Source organism: Carettochelys insculpta, chromosome 12, assembly GCF_033958435.1.
Source record: "Carettochelys insculpta isolate YL-2023 chromosome 12, ASM3395843v1, whole genome shotgun sequence".
Classification (NCBI taxonomy): Eukaryota; Metazoa; Chordata; order Testudines; family Carettochelyidae; genus Carettochelys; species Carettochelys insculpta.
In genome coordinates, this window is record NC_134148.1 from 19,603,936 (window position 1) to 19,619,704 (window position 15,769).

The 15,769-nt window shown below is 41.2% G+C and overlaps 1 protein-coding gene across 1 annotated transcript in view; it reads left to right on the forward strand.

Annotated features, from left to right (window-relative positions):
• The window catches only part of NEDD4 (NEDD4 E3 ubiquitin protein ligase), a 120,777-nt gene that overhangs the window by 17,670 nt on the left and 87,338 nt on the right, over nucleotides 1–15,769 (forward strand). Inside the window, exons 2-4 of the mRNA XM_075006434.1 lie at nucleotides 2,793–2,866; nucleotides 12,553–12,631; nucleotides 13,693–13,731. Of these exons, the coding sequence (XP_074862535.1) occupies nucleotides 2,793–2,866; nucleotides 12,553–12,631; nucleotides 13,693–13,731 (192 nt within the window). The remainder of the gene's footprint in view (nucleotides 1–2,792; nucleotides 2,867–12,552; nucleotides 12,632–13,692; nucleotides 13,732–15,769) is intronic.

The following is a 15,769-nucleotide window of genomic DNA, read 5'->3' on the forward strand; positions in this document are numbered from 1 at the left end:
GCCTTCTCCAGTTTGACTCCCTCCCACTCTTGAAGCCTGTTGAACTATTACATAAACTGTGCATTGTCTTGGATTGTTCGGCACATGATATGAAATGCTGTTATTGATTGATTAAGAATACAGTAAACCCACAATATAAAGGACCCCGATTTAATGGACTTTGGACATAATGGATGCTGTCTGCCAGCCCCCACCCTCCCTTCCAAATAAATGCTGGCAACTCACCAGAGCCACTAGTGCCACCTGCCACTGGAGCTGCCTCTCGGCTTCCTCACAGTGGGGTGGGTGCCTGTACTGGACAGCTGATAGGCGTCCTGCCAGCTGGAGCTCTGGATAGAGGCATGCCTCCTCCAGGGAAACGTAGTTTCTGTGGGAGTGCCTGGCCTTCGGTGGGTGATGAGCAGCTCTTGGCAGGCAAGCCCAGAGGCTTTGCTCTGTAAGCAGCGCAAAGAGCCCACTGCTGAGCTCTGTCTCCTGAGCCTGCTGTGTTTCTCCCAGGTCTCACATGGAGCACTCCCTAGTGAACCTTGCAAGGTGCCTCCGGTCCTGTGGATTGGATTTAAAGGATTTTCAGCATTAACAGACACCCCTTTCCCCCCATTAGTCCTTTATATCGAGGGTTTACTGTACATTATTTATACCAACAGTCTAGTATATTCAGACTGCTGCACATACTTCAGATATTTATTGGGTTAAACTAGCATTAGTTCATGAGCTCTCGACTTAACCCTGCTTTCTTCCCCTCGTTCCTTGTAGGAGAGTCTCTTATTGAAGAGTTCCACATATTAAGTCCAATACTGTAGCTGATATGTTAAGCAGCCTGTGTGAGGGCAAAAATAGCATAACTAGTAGTTCTTTCTTTGCAAAGGGAGTGTGAGCTTAGCTGGGGATTTGTTTTGCTGGCTCCTGCATTGGGAGATGGCACAAGGACAGTATAGGTTGGGTCCTGCAACAGATTTCCAGCTTCTACAGGACTTTTGGGGTAGGCTTGAGATCTCCATAAGGTCTCGGATTTCTCATGAGATTTAGATCCATAAGTCATGTTCAGAGCTGCTTCCCTATTGCTGGTTTCTAACAATTCATGCTTCCTCACCTTTTTATCTGTCATGGTAAACTGATTGTTGCCTGTTTTGGGTGCTGGGAAGAAATTTTCCACCATACCAGCAGATTGGCCCATTCTGATTATAGATTCTCTCCTCTCCCCCCCCTCCCCCAAACTTCCTTGCAGCAAAACCTAAGCACTGGGTTTTGGGCTACTGAACAGGTGGAATTCTTCCTCTCCCCTCCTAGGTCAGAGTTTAGACCAATGAGAGTCATTTAATTGCCACAACTTTTGGCAGATGCTCATTGCAGGAATCCACTAATTAAGCTGCAGGTACCAAGAGGCAAAATAGTGGGCATCTCCTTTCAAGGTGAGGGCACTGTCTGTTGCCCTTGGAACAAATGCAAAACCTAGTGGGTGGAACTAGTGGGCAAGCAGAGACTCCCATAAACCGTCGTAGTGTGGTGATTGGCTCCCTCTGCAGGGGAAGCCCACAGGTATTGGCAAAGGATTGGTGAGGTGGGAATGACTGTGGTGAGCCATCTTTTGGCATGAACCTTGTATGAAATATAAGTGATAAAAGTTGTGGCCTGGTTAAGACCCACACCGCATACGCTTGCCCTCTTTTGTGGCTGAGTGTGCAAGACTTACCATTTGAGCATTATCTCTTCAAGCTTATTAGTGATTTTCTAAAAACTAAACTTCTCCAAACGGAGATTGTGGGACGGAAAAACACTTTTTCACTCTCTCATCATGGCAAATGCCAAGGGTCATAGCTTCCTTAGAGGGTGAGCATAACTCAGATCAATTTCTAGGTAAGTCCGGAAAGTGAATATACATCCACATTATTTTATGGCTGTCAGTGGTAATCGTATGCCACCAAAGCTTTTGGTGACTACATCATTGCCGGTGTGGAAGTAACATCTTTCTCAACCCCTGTCTCTCCTGTCTGGTTGCCCAGGTCTGGCTGAGCGAGCCAGAGTTCCTCCCCTTGGCATGTTTGCAGCCTGTTTGGCCCATCTTCAGGGGGAGGGTAGTGGGATGGGGGACACTGCCACCATTGCTTCTACCACTGCCTGTGTATCCAGGTGCTCTCGGGCAGCTGCTAGGCCACACAGAGCAGCGACCCAGCATGGCTACTTCAGCTGCATGAGAAGAGGCTAGGCATGGCTGCCAGGGAGACAATCACACTCCTAAATCATGTTACTGGGAAAAGTTCTTAGTCTAGATCTGGCTTCACCCTTTAATCATCTTTTCTACTTACTACTTGGAGTAAATGTTGTCTATAAAAGTGTATTTTCAGAAGTAATGTTGAGGTATACAATTTAAGAAGCTGTTTTCAGTGCATAGCAATCCCTTATTGTTTCAGTTATCCTCTGTCCCTGGAAATTTCCTTCCTTACTGATCCATCCTGTTGAGCAGACTTTTTCCATTCTTTTGGTCATTGAGCGGGGAAAAAAGAACAGTCTCTGGGAGACGTTTCCCACCCATATCATGATAATGTTAGGGTGTTAGCAATTCAGGTTAACTAAGCTTTGTTTTGACTATGTTGAGAAGTATTTAAGAGACAAAAGTAGAACAGATTTGCTGGTGACATTCAGGATGGTTTTCATCAAAATATATCTGGATTAGTGTAGCTTTCAGTCTGAAAATCAGTCATGCCAAAGGTTGGTTTTTTAATCTTTAAATTGAGGTTGGGATGGACTATAACTAACTATAAATGGGCTGAAAACTTTATTTTATATTTCAGGAACACACACAAATTGTGAGGGTGAAGATTATAGCTGGAATTGGTCTGGCCAGAAAGGATATCTTAGGAGCCAGGTAAGGGTATGTGCTTGGTCTGTAAAGGTAGAGTTGATGATAAAAATCTAATATTGGATAATACTCTGTTTACCATCCCCTCTAGTACCAATGTACCTTCAAGTCTTGTTTAACTTCCTTCTGCCCCAATCAAAACATGCTGATTATCCAATCTCTGACCCTTTTCACTAAGACTACCAAGCTTCAAAATCCCTGATGTCTTGCCCAAAAGTAAATACTTAATAAGGTGTCTAAGCATATTTTTCTGTGGGTAAGGTTGTAGCTAAATCATTGTAGCTCAAAATTTTAGCTGTAAATGCTGTAATCCCTGTGCTTTTTGTGCTTTAGAAGCTTGGAGCTGGCAACTGCACTGAGGGTTGGCAGGAGCTGAACTATTCCGATTCAAATGATAGACTATGGCAGATAATATGCTAACTCACTGTAGATGTGAGTGACTGCGGAAGGCAGACATGCTCAGGTCACACGGCTGTCAAACTAGCAGCCTCTTTAGGGCAGGAGATGATTAGAATGACTTAAAAAATAACGTAGTCTATGGCTAAACTGCAGACTTCTGCCTGGAGGCTGGTGGTGTCTTTGCAGAAATCTGCCACATTGGGAGCATTTTGCCAACATCCCTGTCTTTCTCGCTCCACAAGGAAGAAGGGTTGTTTCGGCAGAGGGAGTTTTCCTGACATTTGGCCCCGTGTAGACGGGCTAAATGTCTGGAAAGCTGCTCCCAGCAGAACTGTCAGGAGACATGCAAACTGCACAACGTATTTCATATCTTTTGCTGACAGTTGTCAGCAATCTAGACAGCCTTATTGTGAGTGAGGGCCAGATTATCAACTAATGGAAATAATTAGCAGGGAATCCTTACAGGGTTGGAGACTGGTGCTACGTAATCTTCAGTGAAATTGGCCTTTTTTATGGCACAGATAGAAGTTTAGAAAGGATCATGCAATATGAGTAGCTGCATTCAGTATTAATGTCTTTGCCACTTGCTCAGGCACACTCAGGGGCCATGTCTACGCTGCAGAAATCTTTCAAAAGATGATCTTCCAGAAGAGATCTTCTGGAAGATCTTCTTTTGAAACGGCATGATCTCGCATGATCTGGTCTTTCGATAGAGAACGTCCACACAGCCGCAGCTCTTTCAAAAGAACAGGCCAGAGATTGAAAAATGTGGTGCCATAAGGACTGCTCTTTCTGGTGGTGGGGGGAAGAGCCCACAGTGGATCTAAACATGCTTTTTCCTAAAGAAGCTCTCGAAAGTAGGCACTCATCCTGATCTGGGAGCAGAAGAGGGCTTCCGAAAGAAGAGCTGTATTCTTTAAATTTTTTGGATCAAAAGAGTGCATTTTGTGTGTGGATGCTCTGCGTGTTCTTTCGAAAAATGGTCTGATTTTTTACGAAGAACTTGCTTGTGTAGACGTGGCCACAGTGTTACTAACGCTGGCTGTATGGACCCCACCAACCATATGTAATGTGGCATTGTTCTGACATTAAACTGAAGACATATTATTATCAGACTGTACCTTTTTATACTTCTCTGTATATAGCCATAGTTAACCTTGATTGTGGTGGTGAAAGCATCACTTTTTTTTTTTTTTTAAAAAAAAAAAATAAAAGCTTGCTTTATTACAATCTTGGAATTCACTTGGACATCATCTCCTTTCGTGATTGTGCCAAAAATATTCTTCCAAAACTGTTCAGATGTACTAAATCTGGACAAAACTCCTTGGGCATTCATCCAGTGGGGAAAAACCAGTTTAAAATAGCATTGAAATTTTGGCTTTGTATAATAGACTGATACAGTACTTGTTCAAGGTAGCTGAATTAAAATGTTTTTTGTGCAATTCTAAGATGTATTTTTACTATCGTGAAAACAAACAAAACTCCATTTGTCTAGAGAACTATTGTACTTTAACTTGCCTCAGTTCTGAATTCTCAACTTATAAAGCAGATTCTTGATTCTCTCCCGGGAATGGAGACTCAACACATTCTTATATTTGCAAGATATATAAGGAGCCTGCTGAAAAGTCAGACCTGTGAGTGCAGAATGTTACTCTGACTTGTAGAACTATCTGGTTATCTGTGAAAATTCTATGATTCCAGTTGATCACATCTGTACGCATAAAAATTTCCAAGTATTCAGATAATGGGTTTGCTAAAATGCATTTGGAGGTTAAGCAGAACTCAATTTGATTCACAATCTTGAAATCCATATAAATACTTAAACAAAAAGCATTTTAAAAACTTCTATGCGCAGCACCTGTTTTCATCACTTCTGTAAAGAATAGCTACTATTAAATATGCGTAACTCAAAGTGGAGTGACTGCTGTACCTATAATCTATTGTTAATTTAGTGCATCATTGCCAGTAAAAGCTGTTTTTATTGACAGTAATAAAATACCAATTGCTGATAGCACAGCGGGGGAGTTTCAGTATGGGTCTTAAAGTTCCTGTTTAGTTTGGTTCTTCAGAGTCTGGTGCTGCTTGATCAGAACAATGGCTTCTGAGAAGTATCTCTTGTAATTTGCCTATTTCTTTGAAGCCAGTGGAGTGCTTCCACATGTGGAGTGGGGGGGGGGAAATATAGGGGACATATGATTTGATATCTTAAAAAGGTTTTTCTAGATCTCATTTTATATGGGGTAGATCTAAGTAACGTGTTAGTCATGATTTTCTTACAAAAAAAAATATTGAGCTTGCACACCTGGCTTTATATATGAAGTTAGCCGCTCCTTTTGGGGTGCTAGTAGTTTCACAGGGTTGTGGCTTCATGACAGCAGTTTACTGTTTTAAGATGTTTGGCTCATTTAGAACTGAGGCAGTGGGAGAGCTGGTCATCTCTGCCAGTGCTTGGGCTGCCTTACAAATATGAGCTAATGTGGTGCTCTATGGCTTGGCTAACACCACAGTCTGGGCCAGAAGATTAAAGCTTTCAGCTCTAGAAATATTACAGCTACAGTTAGAGCAGGACTCTGTAGTTGAGAGGTGTAACTAACCTGTATCTTCTGTCAGTTCTTTACAGAATGAATGCGTTAACCTCGCTGAACATACTGAGCACATATTATCTGTTGTGCTTAATTCTGTGGAAAATTAATGGGAATAATTCAATTGTCTAGTGCAGGCACATGGCTTTGGTGTTTAAAAGATAATAGCAAATTAAGTACGTGAAGAATAAAAAGAATCCTAGCGATGGTATTGGACTGTTACTAGATGGAAATGGTAAAATTAGTAATGAAAACAGGGAAAAGGAAGAGAGATTCAGTAAATATTTCTGGTCTGTATGGAGTGGTGGAGAGAATTTAATCAGATCATATAAGATTTGCCATTTCATTAATATCTCAAGAGAATGTTAGTTTCTTTTTGAATCTGCAGGTCTGACAAACTTGAATGCAAGAATTTTTAAAGAGCTGGCCAAGGCACTTGCTGTACCATTAATGCTGACTTTTAAATATATCTTAGAATACTGGGGAAGTTCCAGGGGAACTGAAAAAAAGCTAATCTGCTAATATTTTAAAAGGGTAATCAGAATGGTATGAGTGATCGTAGGCCTGGTAATGTGCCATTGATTTTAGGCAAGATAATGGACTGACTGATACAGGATTCCGTTGATCAAGCGTTAGAGGGCAATATAACGAATACCACTCAATGGCTGTGTCTACACTAGCGCCAAACTTCGAAATGGCCACGCAAATGGCCATTTCGAAGTTTACTAATGAAGCGCTGAAATGCGTATTCAGCGCTCCGTTAGCATGGGGGCGGCCGCGGCACTTCGAAATTGACGCGCCTCGCCGCCGCGCGGCTCGTCCCGACGGGGCTCCTTTTCGAAAGGACCCCTCCTACTTCGAAGTCCCCTTATTCCCATCAGCTCATGGGAATAAGGGGACTTCGAAGTAGGCGGGGTCCTTTCGAAAAGGAGCCCCGTCGGGACGAGCCGCGCGGCGGCGAGGCGCGTCAATTTCGAAGTGCCGCGGCCGCCCCCATGCTAACGGAGCGCTGAATACGCATTTCAGCGCTTCATTAGTAAACTTCGAAATGGCCATTTGCGTGGCCATTTCGAAGTTTGGCGCTAGTGTAGACGTAGCCAATAAGCGTTTATGGAAATGGATCCTGAAAAAATATCTTGTGATAGTTTTAAGTTTGCTGAAGATAATAGCGATTTAATATTTAAGACTTCTGTAAGGCATTTGACACAGTATTTCACATTTTTGAATTTAAAAGCTGAGCAATTCAGAATTTAGCAAGACACACTTTAAATAGTTAGAATGCTTCTAACTCCATATGTAATTGTAAACAGAAAAATAATTGAGAGGGAGTGCTTAGTGGGGTCCCACAAGTATTTGTTCTTGGACCAGCACTATTTAACACTTTTATCAATGACCTGGAAGAGAAAACAATTGCTGAAAAAGTGTGTGGATGACACAAATTGAGATGGGCTAAATAATGAGGAGAGATCACTGATAAACAAAGATCTGGATTGGTTGGTAAGCTTGATGCAAGCAAGCAAAATGCATTTAAGTACAGCTAAATCTAAATGCATACTGTGATGGGGTGCGGTCTCAGAAGACTGCTTGGAATGTTCCCCAATATTTTTATCATGCCACTGGCACCTGCTTTCTTGCTCTCTGGGGCTTCCCACCCCTCTGTCCTCCTGGGCCAGATCCTCTGGTCTCTCCCAGAAAAGGCATAGAGTTGGCGTTAGCACCTCCCTGCAGAGCAATGCAGACACTAATTTAATTCAGCTGTGGAAGGATGCAATTCTAGGGTACAGCACCCAGAAAAAAAACCCCAAATAAATCGCTCTCCATGACAAGATTTGCATACAGGGTTCATTAGCTAAGCTCTTTATCAGTGAAAGGGAAATACGCACAGTGGTAGCCCTCCCTAGGTAATAACTGTTTACACTGGGCTTAAATAGAGTTTTTATTAAGCAATACCTGTAGGATTTAAGTAGTTAGTTATAAGTAAAAACAAGCATTACAGGGAGTTACAGAAGTAAAATAAAAGGGAAATGCATAGCTAGTTTTAACTTCGCTAAGGGACTTACAGCATACAGATTCTTACTTGTACAATCTGTTCTCATGTCGGGTAAAATCTTCAGATGAGAGCAGTTTTCTATGATTTGGGTCAACAGCCTTTCACAGTTCTTTTTTCCTTCTTAGGATGTGTTAGGCAGATTCCAAAGTAGGCTGAAGATAAAAACTGATAGCTTCCCACCTCCCCGGTTGGAACCCTTTGTTTAGCATGCCTCTCCCCCACGCCCCCCAAAACAACACTGGAACGAAATGGCTTTTAGTACCAGGTGGTATGGTCACATACCTTTCTTGCACCACCTGCCTTCTAGATTAACAGAACCAAAAGAGCTGTTTACAAGTAAAGCTGATGACCTAGTTGTTAGAGTTCTGGGAACAGCAATGAATGTCTGTCATTAACACATGTAAAGTTTTATAAACAGGCTGAAATTTCATATTTCTGACTTCAAATAGAAGAATGATACATGACCAAAAATAGGCTATACAGGTTCAGCAGATTATAACGTTAGAAAGGATAGGTTGCAAGAGGTATTTTGTCCAAAGCAGCTCCGAATTATTCATGTTTATATTCATTAGCCAATTTTCATGAAGCATGGGGGGGCATTCATCACACACGTATGGAAATAAAGAATATGGGTCACATTTACAGGATGGGGAAATTTTGGAAAACTCTCCAAAAATATTTGGGAGTCATGGTGGATAATCTGAATAATAAGATGAAGATGAGCTCTCAGTGACATATTGGTCACAGAGGATAATGGAATCCATAAAAGATGTGTAAATTGTAGCACCGTCAAGTGACTAAAAATCATGATTAATTGCACAATTAGAAAAATTAATTGCCATCAATCATGGGACTAACTGCACTGTTAAAAAATCCAAAAGTATGTCTGCATAAATAGTATTCTCTTATTGCTTAACTTTATTTAATATAGTTTTTGAATGTTTTCTACATTTCCAAATATACTGATTTTAAGTACAACACAGACTACAGAGTACAGTGCTCACTTTATTTTTGACTTACAAATACTTGATTTACAAGTACTTAAGTAAAAGAAATAGCGTTTTTCAATTCACTTAATACAAATACTGTAATGCAATCTCTTTATCATGAAAGTTCTACTCATTTAGAATTATGTACAAAAATAGCTGCTTTCAGAATTAAAACAATGTAAAACTTCAGAGCCTACTCAGCCCTATTCAGACAATTACTCAAACAGGTTGGTTTACATTTGGGGGAGACAGTGTTTCCACTTCTTGTTCCAGTGGCACTGTTACAGATGGAGTTGGAAGATTTCTTGCATGACAGGTGCTCTAAAGCTTAATAGCTTCACAACTTACACCTATGGACTGAACAGCTTTTCACGCACCTCCCCTGGCCACATTCATGCTTCAGCATTCCATCCATGCTGATAGGTTCTGCTTCATAACAGTCCAAACAGTGAAGACCAATGCATGTTCATTTTCATTATCTGAGTCAGAGGCTAACAGCAGATTTTTTTTCTTCTTCCCCCAGTGGTTCACATTATGTAGCTTCCATACCATTGTGTTGGTCTGTTACAGCTTTAAATAGCATTCTCCACACCTCATCCCTCTTAAATTGTGGTGGGCACTACAGATTTTTAAACCTTGGATTGAGTGCTGCAGCTGCCTTTAGAAATCTTACATTGGTGCCCTCTTCGTGTTTTGTCAAATCTGCAGTCAAACTAATCTTAAAATGAAGATGTGCTAAGACAAATGCTGGCAAAACAGAGCCAGAGACAAGGTTCTCCCTCCCAGAGGAGGGCACTGAAAATTTAATTAGCACATTTTTTTATCATACGCCATCAGCATGGAAACCTGTCTGCTGGAATGGTGGCCAAAGCATGAAGGGGATACAAATGTTTAGCATATGTGGTTCAGTTCTGACTGCAAAAGTGCCTTTCGCTTTCTGGTGACATTGTAAATAAGTGGACAGAATTATCTCCCATAAATGTAAGTAAGCCTCTTTTCCTTGGTGATTGACTGAACAAGAAGTAGGACTAAGTGGACTTGTGGGCTTAAAAGTGAGGGTCTCAAACTCAATTTGCCTTAGGGCCAGTGCCAGTCCTCAAATCCTCTTAGTGATCCAATAGGCACTCTGCTTTGGCAGAGCTCCATGGGAGGGTGGGGAAAGCGGGAGTCTCCATGCAGTCTTCCCCTCTCCTCCCCCAGCTCCCATGCACATATCCTGGATCTGACTGCTGGCCTGTGTGTCTCCCCAGCCCCACATGCTGCTCTCAGGTGATTTAAAACCCACCAGGGGCCCCCACCACCATCACTGCCAATGTATCATGGCTAGAGAAATTTCAAGCTGCTAGCTCCACACTGCTGCTGGCGCATCCTGGTGGCCAGGGGGAGGTGTGTGAAAAGCTGTTCGGTCCACAGGTGCAAGCTGTGAAGCTATTAACTCATTTTGTTAAACTAGATATCAGCAATGCTAATTCTTCTGATTTGATCACAAGGATCTGGCTGTCTGGGGCTTTATTTTTTCTGGAAAATCTGAACCACATTATTAAATATAAGCTACATCTGGGAATTTCACTACCTGTTGGCTCATGCACCACTACCAGCTGTGACCACTGTTGCTCTGACTTAGCGGGTTATCTTTGTTTGTTGATGTATAATAATATAAGAGAATCCCAGCTTTTTGGGGGGCAAGATTTGTCTCATATTTGTTGAGAAAAGCTGGAAAACATACCTCGGATTCACCCAAAGACCTCAAATACCAGATGCCAAATAAAAAGATCTCCAAGTGTACTTTTATCTATAATTTCAAGATCCATTCTCTTTTTTTGGGGTTGAGGAGGCTTATTTATCAGTTTTAAACTCCTGGGTTTGGGAATACAGTATGTGCAAGTTGATAACATCTTCCCCAGTCTCCAAGATCCTACAAAAGACCTGAAACAGAGTCCTTGTCCTTGCACTGGAGTGCCTCCCCCTGCTAACATCTGCATGCTCCCCACTGGGATTCTGCAGCCCCCATGTCCACCCCAGTTAACATCCATGCCCTTGTGCTGGGCTCCCCCACCCCTGTCAATGGTAACCAAATGTTAAACTCACCAGCCCTACCCTGCTGGCTGCAGAAGCATTTGAGGTTGGGTGTTCCTGACTCGTGTGGTTTGCATTGCAGCAGAGGCAACCAGTGCATCTTGACAGACTGAGAGATGTTCTCTACGCCTGAGACTATGTGAGTGCGGGGGGCTTAAGTTTGGGTGCTGCCTGGAACTGTGTGAACGTGTGAGTCCCCGGGCACCACCAAGGCCAGCCACTCAGCAGCCCTGATTAAATAACTTTATAAAACCACTTTGCAGATTGGAGTGGGGAAGTGCTCAGTCCACAGATGGCACCTGGGCTGGGATCTTGAGATCCCTGTTCTAAAGTTTTACATTGTTTTGTTTTTAACTGCAGTTTTGTACTGAAAACAAATCTACATTTGTAAGTTACACTTTTAGAATATAGTTTGCGCTACCGTAGATGTCTGAGGTGAACTGGAAAGTCCTAATGGTTTTATCATTTCTATAGTGGAACTATTTTAATAAAAATCTCAAATGAGTATTGTACACTTTGTATTCTGTTGTTGAAACCAGTATGTTTGAAAAGGTAGAAAAATACAAATATTTACTTTCAATTGATAGTCTATTGTTTTACACTGTGATTGAAACAGATTAATAGCAGTTAATTTCTTGACTCCCTTAATAAAGGGGTGTCTAGAGTATGAAGGGAGAGGTTAATTTATTCCTGTATTTGTCAATGGTGTGAATAGTGCTGTAACATTTGTTCCCCATGCAAGTGATCAACAATTTGAGAATGATGCTGATTAAAATGGGGAGGTTTTTGAGAAGTTATAAGAACTAAACCAATTAGAAAACATGAATATAGAACTCTGTTTCAGTTGAGCAAAGAGAAGATTAAGGGGTGTCTGTTTTAAAATTACCTATTTGGTAAACAAATGTTCCATAATGGACTTCAGTCTAGTAGATTAAAGGTATGGCTTGCAGTTGACGATGGGTAAATTCTGATTAGAAATAAGCTGTGCATTTTTAACAATGTAAGTAGTTAATCATTGGAGCAGTTTATTAAGGGTCCTGATGGATTTTTCTAACTTGCAGTCTTTAAATCCAAGATAATATTTATTTATTTATTTATTTATTTATTTATTTATTAAAAGCCTGTGGTCTAATTCACCAGAGTATTACAGTAGAAGCTTTATTATCCAGCACCTCTGTGGAACTGGATAACAAATGTACTGGGTTTTGGAGCAGGTCCACCAGGTCTGCTGATGCTGACCAAGCAGCCAACCCCCTACCACTGTCGGTAGCCATGACGGGGTAGCTGGTTGTCCTGGCCCCATGGCCACTGGCTCTGCTCCAATGGCCCCAGTTGGGCACCTCCTGGTGAAGCACATGCCAGTTAATTGAATGTGCCAGTTATCTGAATTCCGGATAATCTGGCTTTCGCTGTGTGTTGATTAAGTTCTCTGTCTTGATGTACAGGTGTTGAGACTAGTGATAAGTGGTTCCTTCTGATCTTGAAATTTTAAGAATTTTCACAATTCTAGTTCACTTAAGCATTTTGAAAACCAAGAATAATGCTGACAACACTTGGAGATTTTTTTTTTAACTTCAGCACTTTTTTGTTTTCCAGTGATCCTTATGTGAAAGTGACAATGTATGATCCAGTGAATGGAATCTTTACCAGTGTTCAAACAAAAACTCTTAAAAAGGTTAGACTTCTTTCTTTTTTCCTTATTTTATCAAGAATCCAGTTGGAAGGCTAAAATGGGAATAAATAGGACTCCGTCTCTGCCACCCCATCTCTTCGGGGATAAGAGTTGGGTGTATCCAAATAAAGGAGCATTCTATAATTGACAGCACATAGTTCTATATTTTACTGTGGTATTGCTCTGGAAGCCTGATTTCAGTATGTTTCTTAATGGCAGGAAATGGAAAAGGGGTGTGTAGTCTCAAAAATAGGCCGTTTTGGAGGTTCCATCGCAAATGAGGCTTTGAAGTGGAAAGACAGCTTCGCTTCACTCATTCCTATCCTAGCCTTTTCTCTCTCTTCCTTACTCCAACTCAAGCTTAGCTCAGTGAAGAGCCATGCTGCTGTTGGCTCCTCTAGGGCACATACAAGGGTAAGTAGCAGTTGTTTAGATCACTAACCCCAAGGTCTCTAACAAACAGAAAATCAGTTGGATATGGAGGCGAGCATGCAGAGGAGTCACGGTTCCCCAACTTAATGTGCATTCCCTAACTGCCACCGTCTCAAGTTAGAGATGTGGATCTTGTTGTGACAGTCTTTCTGCGCCCTTTCCATGTGCACCAGCCAGAATCTAGCCAAATTTGTGAGAGTTGGCTCCCTTTTTGCACTGCGCAGTAGGAGAGCATCAGGCCTGTTTTTTTTGGCCTATAATGCTTGAACCTGAGCCACCAAACTTAAAAACTTATTTATCAAAACAAAAAGCAGTCAAGTAGCACTTTAAAGACTAACAAAATAATTTATTAGGTGAGCTTTCGTGGGACAGACCCACTTCTTCAGACTAAGACTAAGAAGTCTGAAGAAGTGGGTCTGTCCCACGAAAGCTCACCTAATAAATTATTTTGTTAGTCTTTGAAGTGCTACGTGACTGCTTTTTTGTTTTGATACTATATAGACTAACACGACTCCTTCTCTGTTACTGTTCGAACTTATTTATGTCTGAGACTGTCACATCAACAGATCCTTCAAGCAATACAACAGTACAGAACACTATGTATAATCAAAATTTTGTCTCTTTGTCTGTAGACCTTGAATCCCAAATGGAATGAAGAGTTCTTGTTTAGAGTAAGTGACTTTATTAGTTTTATTACATAATTTACAGCATTTAATACAGTATACGAGATATTCGCTAGTAATGCAGTTAATACTACTAAAACAGTACTTTGACACCTTATGTGTTGTAGTTCAAAATACTGTCTTGTAGCATATTCTATTTGTGGTAGGGTAGCAATTTACAGAATGATAAACAAGCTCATAGCTATACAACCAGTTAGTCTGTTTCTGATGTATCTATTTGAAGTGGGTTGTTAAGCACTGATTTTTAATTGAAGTAGAAATTTTAGTATTCTGAATAGACAGTTTTCGTAACTGTGGTGTGCAGCTGCATTACTTTTGGCTGAGGATAGACCTAATGTTTTACTTTTTTCTTTAAAGGTTTATTTAATCTTTTTAGGTGCACTATACCAGCCTAGAGGGCATACAATATCTTAAAATTTTCTGCTTAACTCCCTCCTAACTTGGGTGCTTGTCCAGAATTTAAAAATGTCTATTTCAAAGTAAATTAGACAATTCAAAGCAAAATATTTGAGTTGCTTATAGTCAATTAGTTAGTTTTTTGTATTACTATTGTGACACTGAAAAACATGAATAATTAACTTTGATAACAGACATCAGATTTATACAAAGTATGTAACTACTGAATTTGTGGTGATTTGTAGTTAAATTGGTGAAATGCAGGTAGATGTGCTTGCTCAGTATTGAGAGTGGGGAGGAAGCAAAGAAACAGAAATCATTAGGTACTGTGTAGACCATACGAAAAAGATACTTGATCCATGCTATGCCTTTTCCCCATCCCCTCTTCAGGATGCCATTTCATGAGGCAGGGCTCAAAAAGGAAATTGGGGGGTCCAAGACAACTTTTGAGGAAGTAGCTGGACCTCTTGGACCAAAGATTAAAAAGGTAGAAAGATAAGTATGTTGCTGAGAAACTGTTTTGAGGAGAGTCACTAATTTACTATCAGAGGTATGAAATGACTAGTGGTCAGCGAATATAACATTTTCTAAAAAAGCTCCAGAGGTGAGGTGAGCCTTGCAATTTACAGGCTGGTAAGTCTAACTTCACTGCTTGGCAAATTGGTTGAAACTATAGTAAAGAACAGAATTGTCAGATGTATAGTTGAACACAATTTGTTGGGAAGAGTCAACATGGTTTTTGTAAATGGAAATCATGTTGGCCAATTTACTAAAATTCTTTGAGGTACGCGGACAATGGGAATCCAGTGGATGTAGTGTAACTCCGTGGTGGGTGACCTGCAAAACACGGGCCGCATACGAACCATGAGGGGTTGTGTGTGTGACCCGTTATATTTTGTGTATTGTTGCCCACACACAGGTTGCCAGATTCTGCTGGTTTCTGTGTGCATAGGTTTTTTCTTCAACAGTATTACTTAAATGAAACACACCTGAAGTGAGGTGTGTGCTGATTGCATACAGCTTTGATTGTAAGAGTCATACTCCCTCTGCATCCTGTCAAAGCACTTCTACAGTTCAGTGTGCACATCCCACAAATTCTATTTTATGCAAGCGCAGTTAGCAAAACTACCCAGGAGACTGTCTTGGTTATGGCAAATGAGGGAGAGGGCCACTCGTGGCACGCTCACTCGCCCAGGTTGTCCATCAGTGACTTAGATTTTCAGAAAGCTTTGACATCACTCACTAAAGGCTCTTCGGTTAAGTAAGCTGTCATGGGATAAGAAGGAAGGTCCTCTTTTGGATCAGTAACTAGTTACAAAATAAGAAGCAAAGGTAGAAGTAAATGGTCTGCTGTCAGAATGGAGAGAGGTGAACAGAGGTGTCACCCAAGTTCTGTACCAATCCTGTTCAACATCTTCATAAACGATCTGGAAAGCAGGGTAAGCAAAGAGGTTGCAAAATTTGCAGATGACACAAAACTGCTCAAGGTAGTTAAGTCCAAAGCCAGTTCTGAAGAGCTTCAAAAAGACTTCACAGAACTAGGTGACAGAGCAACCAAGTGACAGATGAAGTTCAATGTCGATAAATGCAAAGTCATGCATGTAGGAAGACCAAATCCGTGCTATACGTG